The sequence below is a fragment of the Acanthaster planci genome, linkage group LG05 (genome assembly GCF_054643075.1).
Source record: "Acanthaster planci isolate LZ-2023a linkage group LG05, COTS_SCS, whole genome shotgun sequence".
Taxonomy (NCBI): Eukaryota; Metazoa; Echinodermata; class Asteroidea; order Valvatida; family Acanthasteridae; genus Acanthaster; species Acanthaster planci.
This window is the reverse complement of record NC_141781.1, coordinates 22,457,811-22,469,455: the sequence shown is the minus strand read 5'-3', so window position 1 is coordinate 22,469,455 and position 11,645 is coordinate 22,457,811. Positions and strand designations below refer to the sequence as shown.

The 11,645-nt window shown below is 39.8% G+C and overlaps 2 protein-coding genes and 1 long non-coding RNA gene across 4 annotated transcripts; 2 read left to right on the top strand and 1 right to left on the bottom strand.

Annotated features, from left to right (window-relative positions):
• Positions 1-104: 104 nt before the first annotated feature.
• On the bottom strand, positions 105-3,013 carry LOC110987442 (phosphorylated adapter RNA export protein-like). Of its 2 annotated transcripts, none has more exons than XM_022250174.2 (4): positions 2,919-3,013; positions 1,674-2,543; positions 1,297-1,374; positions 105-1,084 (listed from the first exon to the last, which is right to left on the bottom strand). In XM_022250174.2, exons 2-4 carry the CDS (start codon positions 2,499-2,501, stop codon positions 770-772), a joined length of 1,221 nt encoding a protein of 406 aa, XP_022105866.2. In that variant the 5' UTR covers positions 2,502-2,543; positions 2,919-3,013; the 3' UTR covers positions 105-769. The 2 variants fall into 2 exon arrangements, with proteins under 2 accessions (XP_022105866.2, XP_022105868.2); XM_022250176.2 differs by having other exon boundaries at positions 2,804-2,928.
• Positions 3,014-3,933: 920 nt separating this feature from the next.
• LOC110987443 (uncharacterized) lies at positions 3,934-7,681 on the top strand. The gene is made up of 6 exons (XM_022250177.2): positions 3,934-4,326; positions 4,750-4,964; positions 5,396-5,586; positions 5,849-5,925; positions 6,036-6,159; positions 6,331-7,681. Exons 1-6 carry the CDS (start codon positions 3,986-3,988, stop codon positions 6,406-6,408), a joined length of 1,026 nt encoding a protein of 341 aa, XP_022105869.2. The 5' UTR covers positions 3,934-3,985; the 3' UTR covers positions 6,409-7,681.
• Positions 7,682-8,133: 452 nt separating this feature from the next.
• LOC147799252 (uncharacterized) lies at positions 8,134-10,959 on the top strand. The gene is made up of 2 exons (XR_015425488.1): positions 8,134-8,975; positions 9,609-10,959. It is a non-coding gene; the product is annotated as an uncharacterized LOC147799252 (long non-coding RNA).
• Positions 10,960-11,645: the final 686 nt, after the last annotated feature.

The window sequence follows — 11,645 nt, the reverse complement described above, 5'->3', positions numbered from 1 at the left end:
TGGAGTGATAAAAATAACCGAATTGTGAAGAGCATTCAATTTGTAAATGGTCAGTACTGTAATGATTGTTTAAGACAAAAATTATACACAGAATATTCCATCACTGCAATTAACAAGGTGGCACTCTTTATTCGCCAACAAAAAAAACAATTCCAAATTTTGTTAACACTTTTCTATTGAGCGCACTATACAAGTTTGTAGCCAAGTCCCATTTTACATTGTTTAAACTTTTTCACGGTCCTTTTGAAGAATTTTGATGATTATGATTTTTAATCAATTTTTTTTAGGTATCAAAATGGCATACTGGTTACTCTCAAAGCTGTTTAAATTCTCGTGAGTTCAACATAAAAAACGGCACCAAACTAATTATAAATAGAGAGATCAACAACTTGTCTCGTTCAGCCAATAAACATGAACCTTTTCCCTCTAAGTAGAAAACCAAAACCTGATAATTGGCTGGTTTTCAGCTCCTCTTAAACCTATTGGAGAATGTTGCGCCCAAGTATTCCTGCTGCAGCAGTCTGGGCATGAAGCTGCTGTGGAATTCAATGTTGGGAGGACAATCTTCAGGCTTTATCCTGTCCAATCCTTCAAAGCAGTACCAACACAATACACTACCAAGAGTTAGGCCTGTATGACAAGAATGTGTCTGCAAGTACATGTATTTCTGATGCAAATTGTTCAAGCAGATTTTTTAACCCAAGTATTATACAGTCCTGATCCATAAACACAATTACATGTAGTGTCTGTTCAACTCCACAGGTTTGCTTTACTCCATGTTCTCTTCATTGACGGTCATCCCATCATCTTGCTTTTCCTCCTCCCCATCAGTTTCTCCTTCCTCCATCTCTGAAGCCTGGTCTCCCCTTCCTGCAAGCTTCACTTCTCTCAAGGGCTGTCTTGCACTGTTTTTCCCTTCCTCGGCCATTTCTGTTGCCTGGTCATCTTCTGTCATTGTAGCGCCCTCGATCTTTTCAGCATGGTCTTTGCACTTCACAGTTTTCTTGCGCCGCCGCTTCTTCCTCTGCCTCTTATGCTTCTCTTCACTATCTTTCTTCCTTTCCTCTGCAAAGATTTCATGGATCTGATCCACAATTGACACACATACAACAGAAATCAGTTATAATTGAGGTTGGAAATTATTTGTCATCAATTTAATAGTGGAGGCCAAAGGTTGGGGTCAAAGGTTATCTGAAGTTCAAGTTCTGCTCCATCAGTTTCTTACTTGGACCTCCAGAAAGCTGGATGTCACTGATAGACAAATAATGTGTGAAATGGCTTCCTTATTTTTCTGACCTGTTGTTTTGTGACCTGGGGATCAGTCTTCATTAGTTGAAGGAACACTCCACCAGGGGATCGACGCCGAGAGCCGTTCTGTAAGTCATAAAAATAAAAAGAGGTAAATTTTATTGCTTTGATCAGAGTACTGCTTTCAACTTGGAGCTTTGAAAGGGACTGTGATGAGCAGTACTGTGCATTTTAACGAAGGTAATTTTTATTGGTCTATTGACAAACCTCCAAAAATCCTTCTTCCAGAAACATCAAACCAAGAAAATTTAATCACACTGTAATCAAATTCATTCAGACTGAATTTATCACCATGACCATGAGCATATCATTATACATGAAGACGTCAGATTGCAAACTGTGACTGCTATCACTGTCACTCCTACCATTGTCATCATGCCTCCATTTTTCTCGGTATCTGCCGTCAGCTTCCACAGCTCAAGAGATTTCTCCACACCAAGGGTGTTCACAACTCTCACAATCAGCTCTCTCTTAGCCTCTTGGAGACTGTAGGCCAATTTCCCAGTTATTTCTTTCTTGCTCAACAAGGGGTTGATGGGGATGAACTTCATGGGGGTGAGGTCTGATGATTCCGACCGGCTCCCAAGCCTTGCTTTGGCTGTCTGTCTGAGGCCAGCATCTCTTTCCCCAAGTCTCTCATGCACGGGTCTCCGTGTATGACTATCCACTTGCTTTACATGTCGGCCAACCAGCCAATTGTCTTCATCTGTCTCTCCAAAGCCTCGTTTGAGATTCCTTCCCTGACCCGACTCAGGTTTGGAGACAGAGGGTGCTCCCAGATAAACCCGTGATGTGTTCTCCTCTTGACTGAGTTTGTAATTGTAGCTCTCCACATCCCGACTTCGAGATAAGTCCATTTCAAATTCATCCATCTGTCGCGCTACCAATGCTTCGTTCTGTTCCTGCACCACTTGGCCCCAGACATTATTCCTTCGGGGTCTTTTGACACCTGTCTGTGTTCCACTGCCATTACCAAGGGTAACATCTGGACTCTCACCAGGACGATTTGCAAGGGGTGCATCATGCTTTTCATGTAAACCAGTCGGTAGTTGGCTGTCACTATGAATACCATGTAATTGGCTGGTTGTTTTTCGACGTTTCCAAGGCTGGTCCTCCTCACTATCATCTGAATCGCTACTGCTGTCATCCGAACTGTTTTCTGTCACTGGGTGCACATCCCTATAGCTCGCCATGTCAATGTCTATTTCCCACGATTGTTGATAAGTCTGGTCAGCCTGTCAAAAAAATGATGAAAAGAAAAAAATTAACTCTTCAGGTGTTGGACGAGTCTGAGTAACTAGAACCCTACGAATCGCTTTGTTAAACCTTTTGGACATGATCTATAGCCCAATCACTGATCAATTAAACCACGGAGGAATAAGAAAGTGATAAAAGCTAAAGTAACACTGCATCATGAGACTTTTTTCTCACGTCTCACGCCTGAACATGGGCAGATCACTCAAAATTTGCAGAAACGAAAACGAATGTAGCTTACATTCACACCATTCAGTCGCTATATAAATCTTACTGAGACTTTACGGAAGTAAGATAATACATGTAAGTCACCGCAGTGATAAATGTCAAGAAAAGATGCAGAAATAGGCCCCTACCTTGTCTGAAGTTACTTTAAGTAACGCAACAAATGTGTGTGTTTTAGTCCCCAGACGTATTGGGCGTGCAGAATACGGGAAAAAACGCAGATCATAAGTGACCCGCCTAATTGGACAGATTAAAGCGCCCTCACATTATTTTCTTGCTCCAACGTAAAAACTAGTAGACTGTTTCCGTCCATAAAAATAATTGTATTGTTACTTTTGATGGTTCCTGACCTAAAATGAAATCCTTCTTAACAGGTTGTTATTATTTGACAAAAACCTGTGAATTTGCATAAAAGGATTTGAAAAAAATGTGTTGTTAAACGATTCAACGGTTTAATTTGCTATTTTTTGCTAAACTGGTTTATATTGCGGCGATAAGATGGTGCGTTTTGTACACAGCCCACCGCCCCCTCAAAAAAAGAATTAAGAAAAATACACATTTTAAGCCGGTGATGGTGTTCTTTGGAGGGCGTAATTAACAAGTTTCGTTTCCGCCTCTTAACCAGCACAGTATTCATGTTAATGTATACAGGCACAAAATACCCGCGTGATACATGTAGAAACTTAAGAATTTCACGTTTTTCGACTCGAAACTATTTTGATTCCAAATTATTCAAAAAAGTGGGGAAAGGTGACTACATTCTAGGTACAATGTTTGCATGTATGGTCGAAGCCCCCCCTCCATCCTGACATCACTCATCGTGCAGGTCCTTCTAAAGAAGGATTTGAATTTGTGCATAGCTGTAATGCAGTGGAGTTTGTTTGGTTTTTTAAGACTATGATTTAAAAGGAAGACTTTCATTAGTGAAGTGCATTTTGTTATCTGGCATGAAGCTCAGGGAAAAGTATAACTCGGCGATTGAAGTAGCTTCAGCCGCTACAGCAGCTTTGCCAAAACCATTTGCATCGTGAGATTCCGCGGAAAAAAACATCCCCCGAAAAATGCACGCGCAAGCAGACTTTGTATTCTGATCAAACCATGCAATCAGGGTCAAAGATATTTATTGACACAAATTAAGCACACAAAGATTAACTGTATTCCTGACGGCATAGGCACATGACTCAAATGGAGAACCATCATGGCGGCCTATGAGTCCACAATGAGCCACAGGGCGGGTATTACATTGGTTGCAGTTTTCCTGCAGTTGTTAATCTTGGGGAGTTTTCCTAGGTGTGGCACGTGCCAGGGAGCCTCCTCGATCGATGATGTAGGCCACACTCTGGCAAAGCTCACCGTGACACCTGGAACAGTAGCACCACGCAGCATGACACCTCACACTGTCCTACCACCCGAAAAGTCACCCGGCACTGTCGTACCGCCTGTGAAGACGGATGCAACAGCACCTACAGTCAACCCAACGGCCGGATTGTTATGTGGTGACTACGAAACCGCCGATTATGACTTGAGACAATTAACCGGGTAAAGTAGTGCCAAACATAAAACAGCTTTTACACTGATTCATATTCCCAGGTCCTTCCAAAAAGGTTTCAATTCGGGAAATTAAACTTATCAAAATAAACAGGGGGAAACGGTTGCTTAAATTATATCAGGAAACGCTGAAAAAAAGTCGAACCAGGCAGAGGCAGCACGAATATTTAAAGGATACCGGATAAAGGGGACCTATCTACAACACAACTGAACGATTTTCACTTACGGCGTTATTAGGAAGTGTGTGCATATAGGCGTAGATAATTACGATGGACGCCGGTCAAGATGCTGGATTTTGATAAAAGTGCCACATTCGGCAAAAATGGAAGGGTTTGTTTGAATGGTTTGGTTTAATACCAGCCATGTAGTTTCCTTTTGACTTGAAAGTAAGTGGGTATTTTACATTGTTTTCAGAGAACAATACTGGAATCTAAATGTTCCCGGAGGGTGTTTCGATTATTACGATCAGCCCAACGTTATGTGTCAATTCCACTTTGCATTCTGCAAGCAAATTCCTCCGGGTATCGTAGGAGCAAAGACAGGCATTGGCGCAGCGCAAGTCACAAACATCGCTGGGAGTGGGCCCATCATCTTGGGTGGGTTGAGCCAAATCGAGCAGAACGAGGATGGTAAGAATAATTATACCTAGAAAATCAACTAGCATGGCTTCGTGAACATTTAAAATCGCCAAAGAAAGAACATGTTACAATTTCGAAAGCCAACACAGAATCGAGATCAATCGTCATCAAATTAATACCTGGCTCACGATGTTCACTTAAGTTTGGCTGTCATTTTCGAGATCTAGTTTGTCAAAGTTGAAAATTACATTTAGCTCAAGTTGTCCATAGGACAAATATTGATATTTTTTCACACAGTAACATTTCTTCACTGATACAATCTAAAAGTCTGTTGCTTTTTATCTGAACTCGAAGAGAAGTAAGCTTTTGTTTTATAGCGAAGCTTATCTGTTTTACTTTTAAGGGGTGACTTTTACATTGTTGCACAAGTTTTGTTTCTAAGTTATTGTTTATTTTGTTTCCTTTTTCCGTCAAATTGATAGACAAGGGAACTCAACTTCTGATACGATTCCGTCATGGCGAAAATAAGAAATGTGGCGGTGAAGATAAAAATCTGCAAGTTGAAATGCATCTCCATTGTGACCCAAACACTCACTGGCTGTCAGCTCACAATGGGTCAGCGCCAAACATGCCGTCCACCACCATAGTGTCTTTAGATAAGCAGCTTTGCAAGGTGAATCCATGAGTTTTCAAGGCAACAACTCGGTTTGCTTCTCAGCCCTAATTGACAATTATATATTTGTAATAATGACTACAAAGTGACCCGAACTTGCTTTAAATTAATAGACGTGATATAATGCACTGTGTTCTACACGTCTCTTACTGTCGTTGCCAAATCAGAAGGCAGCGCGCTGCCTTTAAAGTTAAAGTCAACGGAGTAATTAAAAATTAGTACGTAATAGGAAACATTAATAATGCTATTTCACACTCCACAGTATACAGTAACAACCATGTATGACGGTGCGTGTTTCACCTACCAAGGTCTAAGTGCTGGTACCATCGTCATCATTATGTAAGTTTGAAAAAAATCACTAAAAATTAAGCTGTTCGTTTTATCTCATGAGATAATATACATTAACACCATTCTGATTGACAATTCCTCGTCTGCTTTTGCTCTGCCAGCTTTTTCAGCTTAGTGTGCGTGTACCTGATCGGAGGTGCCATCTTTAACAAGATGGGCGGAGCTAAAGGCCTGGAAATTATTCCCAACTACGACATGTGGAGAATGTTCCCTTCTGATGTCATGGTAAGAGATTTTATGGGTCTTGAGTCTAATACCATGAACACCACTAGCGAATTTATCAATATTGTCATGACGTAAAGTGTTTTACCATCGGTTTATATTCCTGTATTACCGATCTCAAAAAGGAGATTCGATTTATGAATAACGGATATGTTATCGCCTTCCTCCCTATAGGGTGGTGTTGTTTTTGTGTGGGGCATCATCACCTGTCGCGGGATGGGGTCGAAAGCTAAGGCATATGACGATTTGTGAAGACGTGCATGGTGTACTACCTTGGATGTGAAATCGAGACTCTTATTCTCTTCGTCGTTGTAATGAAACATTTTGAGTATTCTTGTCGAGTCCGGTATTACTAAATCAAAATTGCAAGTCTTACCATCTCGGTTCAGAAAACAAACTTTTCCGAAACAATCAGTATTTGAAGTTGGGATGCTGGGGGGGGTCAACCCTGGCTGCTAATATGCGTGTATGTAAAATGGTACCAGTTAAAAAAAGAGGACTCATTCACACACTCTCCCCCGGTATTACGCCCTCTTTCCTGAAATCTGGGCCCGCCCCTAGCTGTTATACTGATGTCCAGGCTACTGAGTGCAGTGATGGACGAGTCTTTAAACTTTTTTTGTACACAAGATTGAAGGTATCTAATCACGAAAAAGATGTACATGGAAAGAGAAAACTGTGAAATGAGGGAAGTTATGAGTACCAAAATCTGATTAAGATTTATTTTATACGTTCCTTATTCAATTTTTTTGGGTCAATGGATTTGCTTCGGAGCAACCTTGACCATGGACCATGTATGCCACCTAAATAGGGATGGCTATGGTGACCCTCGAGGGACATGACACATTGCAAAATAATCTCTTTACAAATATTTGCGACATTGTTTTCGATGTTACAAATATTTGCAAAGATATTTGGGATTGCTGTTCTGGGCTACCATGCCACACAAGGCTCCTGGCGTTTTAGGAAGTAAAGAACGCGTTATAAACTTGGGGAAAAAATGAGTCAAAAGGAGTACGTACCTTTGTGTAACCATAAATTTGGTAAAAGCATGTGATGAATTGTGCTTACCTTTTAGTTAAATACTAATTATACAGTTAAAATGTTTCATTATATGTATTCAGTTTTGATAATATTTGAGCAGTTTGGCGATGCAATCATATACCAATGTCTTCTTTTGTATCGTGCCTTTTACCCAAGAAATTCGCCCCCCCATAAGGAGGTCAATTTAATACGAAAATAATAAGTGATTATCTATGAATTTACTGCAATACTGAGCTTTACACTTTATAGTCTTGCTTTTTATCAACAGCACTATTGAAAGGAGCCGACTTTATGCATGTATATAAAAACCTTGATTAAAACTTAAACTCTTTTTGTGCAACTTTTTACAAAATAAACGATATGATTTATCAATTTAGAACGCTATACGTGTACTTTCAAGGAGGAAGACAATCATTTTGATGTATTGATTTTGTATTTCTATGATTTTTAACGTGACAAGATAATAAAATTAAAAAACAAACAGACTTAGTTAAGTCCTTAAGTAGGTGGTGGTTTGAAATTAATAGGTTCAAGTGGAGAATACCGAAAAAAAATGTCATTAAAGTCGCTGGGCGGTCCTTAAATTTTGAGAGGGCTTTTTAAGATAAATAAACGATAGAAACAGTGTCCACACAAGAGGTAGAGCCCCACTTAAGGTTTAAAACGGAACAAACTATTATTTGAGGAGCCACTTTGCTTGTATTTTAAAGGGATGTTAAAAGTAACCGGTGGTCTAAAAAAGCTTGAAAAGTTGTGAAGTAGGAAGTGATCTAAAAGAAGCTTGTTGTCATTTAGTTGAGTTGGTTAGAAACTAGCCATGCTCTTTTTTTATTTTTGTTCTTTTTTCCCTGGAGCGACTAGTCTTTTTAAAATACTAGTCCGTCTCTTCCATTCAAGCCTAGGACTGCCCTTGACGTACTCTCGTATGAATTTATCTCTACCGACTTTCAGGAGTACTAGTCGTCCATTTTGAAATAATCCCGGGACTCCACCGTATCCCCAGCATGCAATCCCCATCGTCACACCCCGAATTTAAGTACTCATCCACATTGTGCTCATAATTAAGAATTCTCTTTATCTCTCTCTCCTTCTCATGGATGTACACCGATATCCAACTTTTAGGTAAATCCCTTTTTTCATAATTAGTTTTTATAATACAAGATCATGACTACATGCCGGTGATGGACCCAGAAATCCGAGCAAAATAGTGGTGGGGGCAACATCATTTGCCACACCCAATTATTTAATGACGACGAAAATGGTCAGGTGATTTTGTTACGCCCCAAATATAGCATAAGTTCCAACTATAGTTGGGACAGTCCCAACTGTAGTACTGGCCCAACTATTGTTGACCAATGTCCGTGGGAAATGTCTCAACATTATCCAAGTCATTGTGTTTCACACTTTCATCTAAAATGTGGCACTTTATCTGTTCATCTAGCGCTATGACCAATTACATGACATTTTAAACAATTTGACTTTGGCACATGCTGGATACATCATGCACACCAGGACCAGTGGGGACGGGCCCAACTATAGTTGGGACAGACGCTATAGTTGGGGCGTAACAATTCCAAGATGGCGCCGCACATAGTCACAGGATCTGTATCTACCGAGCGTGCCGAGGGCTTTCTTTCCGCCTTCAGAAATGTTAGATTTGCCGCCTTTATCGCTCTGGCTGGCCTGGCTCTGAATTTCAAGAAGGTGCTAGGACAAGAGGTTACTGCATCACCCATTTGTGGCTCAGACATTTACGATTTGGAAACATTAAAAGCGTAAGTAGACCCAACATGCCCAAACCAGCTAACGTTAGTGTGTGTGCAATTTGCAATGCAATTTCAAATAGCTTTAAACCACTATGCTTTAACCAACATGACTGCTTTTACTGTACTGTGCCGTGTGATATCATGGAGTGGTCAGATGGGGATATGGACAGCATCAGTATTTCCCAGCAGTGATAAATCATTATCAGCCATCAGAAAGTGCTAGCGGTAACATGTTTAAATATGTCCAAATATAGCAGGAATATATCATGAAATGTTTCATTGAATATCATGTAGAAAAATAGGGGCCTAGTAACTTAGGTCATGGTTGTGTGCCGGGTCAAGTGTGCATACATATATGTGGAACTCTCTCCAAATTGTGACAGGCTAGTCAAGATATGACTAGAGTTGTCGGGATGGTCCGTGTTTAAAACGGTTGTGGGGATACTTTGATATGGCCAAGTACATGTAGGTCCCATCAGCATTCAATTTTGCCATTGGTCGAGTTACACTAATGGTAATATGCAACCTCACAATGTCATGACGTAAAGTGTTTTACCATCGGTTTATATTCCTGTATTACCGATCTCAAAAAGGAGATTCGATTTATGAATAACGGATATGTTATCGCCTTCCTCCCTATAGGGTGGTGTTGTTTTTGTGTGGGGCATCATCACCTGTCGCGGGATGGGGTCGAAAGCTAAGGCATATGACGATTTGTGAAGACGTGCATGGTGTACTACCTTGGATGTGAAATCGAGACTCTTATTCTCTTCGTCGTTGTAATGAAACATTTTGAGTATTCTTGTCGAGTCCGGTATTACTAAATCAAAATTGCAAGTCTTACCATCTCGGTTCAGAAAACAAACTTTTCCGAAACAATCAGTATTTGAAGTTGGGATGCTGGGGGGGGTCAACCCTGGCTGCTAATATGCGTGTATGTAAAATGGTACCAGTTAAAAAAAGAGGACTCATTCACACACTCTCCCCCGGTATTACGCCCTCTTTCCTGAAATCTGGGCCCGCCCCTAGCTGTTATACTGATGTCCAGGCTACTGAGTGCAGTGATGGACGAGTCTTTAAACTTTTTTTGTACACAAGATTGAAGGTATCTAATCACGAAAAAGATGTACATGGAAAGAGAAAACTGTGAAATGAGGGAAGTTATGAGTACCAAAATCTGATTAAGATTTATTTTATACGTTCCTTATTCAATTTTTTTGGGTCAATGGATTTGCTTCGGAGCAACCTTGACCATGGACCATGTATGCCACCTAAATAGGGATGGCTATGGTGACCCTCGAGGGACATGACACATTGCAAAATAATCTCTTTACAAATATTTGCGACATTGTTTTCGATGTTACAAATATTTGCAAAGATATTTGGGATTGCTGTTCTGGGCTACCATGCCACACAAGGCTCCTGGCGTTTTAGGAAGTAAAGAACGCGTTATAAACTTGGGGAAAAAATGAGTCAAAAGGAGTACGTACCTTTGTGTAACCATAAATTTGGTAAAAGCATGTGATGAATTGTGCTTACCTTTTAGTTAAATACTAATTATACAGTTAAAATGTTTCATTATATGTATTCAGTTTTGATAATATTTGAGCAGTTTGGCGATGCAATCATATACCAATGTCTTCTTTTGTATCGTGCCTTTTACCCAAGAAATTCGCCCCCCCATAAGGAGGTCAATTTAATACGAAAATAATAAGTGATTATCTATGAATTTACTGCAATACTGAGCTTTACACTTTATAGTCTTGCTTTTTATCAACAGCACTATTGAAAGGAGCCGACTTTATGCATGTATATAAAAACCTTGATTAAAACTTAAACTCTTTTTGTGCAACTTTTTACAAAATAAACGATATGATTTATCAATTTAGAACGCTATACGTGTACTTTCAAGGAGGAAGACAATCATTTTGATGTATTGATTTTGTATTTCTATGATTTTTAACGTGACAAGATAATAAAATTAAAAAACAAACAGACTTAGTTAAGTCCTTAAGTAGGTGGTGGTTTGAAATTAATAGGTTCAAGTGGAGAATACCGAAAAAAAATGTCATTAAAGTCGCTGGGCGGTCCTTAAATTTTGAGAGGGCTTTTTAAGATAAATAAACGATAGAAACAGTGTCCACACAAGAGGTAGAGCCCCACTTAAGGTTTAAAACGGAACAAACTATTATTTGAGGAGCCACTTTGCTTGTATTTTAAAGGGATGTTAAAAGTAACCGGTGGTCTAAAAAAGCTTGAAAAGTTGTGAAGTAGGAAGTGATCTAAAAGAAGCTTGTTGTCATTTAGTTGAGTTGGTTAGAAACTAGCCATGCTCTTTTTTTATTTTTGTTCTTTTTTCCCTGGAGCGACTAGTCTTTTTAAAATACTAGTCCGTCTCTTCCATTCAAGCCTAGGACTGCCCTTGACGTACTCTCGTATGAATTTATCTCTACCGACTTTCAGGAGTACTAGTCGTCCATTTTGAAATAATCCCGGGACTCCACCGTATCCCCAGCATGCAATCCCCATCGTCACACCCCGAATTTAAGTACTCATCCACATTGTGCTCATAATTAAGAATTCTCTTTATCTCTCTCTCCTTCTCATGGATGTACACCGATATCCAACTTTTAGGTAAATCCCTTTTTTCATAATTAGTTTTTATAATACAAGATCATG

Coding starts and splice junctions, on each gene's coding strand:
- LOC110987442 (XM_022250174.2), bottom strand. CDS start 2,501: ATGGCGAGCTATAGGGATGTGCACCCAGTGACAGAAAACAGTTCGGAT. Junction 1,375..1,673: donor ATGGAGGCATGATGACAATG/GTAGGAGTGACA, acceptor TATGACTTACAG/AACGGCTCTCGGCGTCGATC. Junction 1,085..1,296: donor CCCAGGTCACAAAACAACAG/GTCAGAAAAATA, acceptor ATTGTGGATCAG/ATCCATGAAATCTTTGCAGA.
- LOC110987443 (XM_022250177.2), top strand. CDS start 3,986: ATGGCGGCCTATGAGTCCACAATGAGCCACAGGGCGGGTATTACATTG. Junction 4,965..5,395: donor AATCGAGCAGAACGAGGATG/GTAAGAATAATT, acceptor TCAAATTGATAG/ACAAGGGAACTCAACTTCTG. Junction 6,160..6,330: donor TGTTCCCTTCTGATGTCATG/GTAAGAGATTTT, acceptor TCCTCCCTATAG/GGTGGTGTTGTTTTTGTGTG.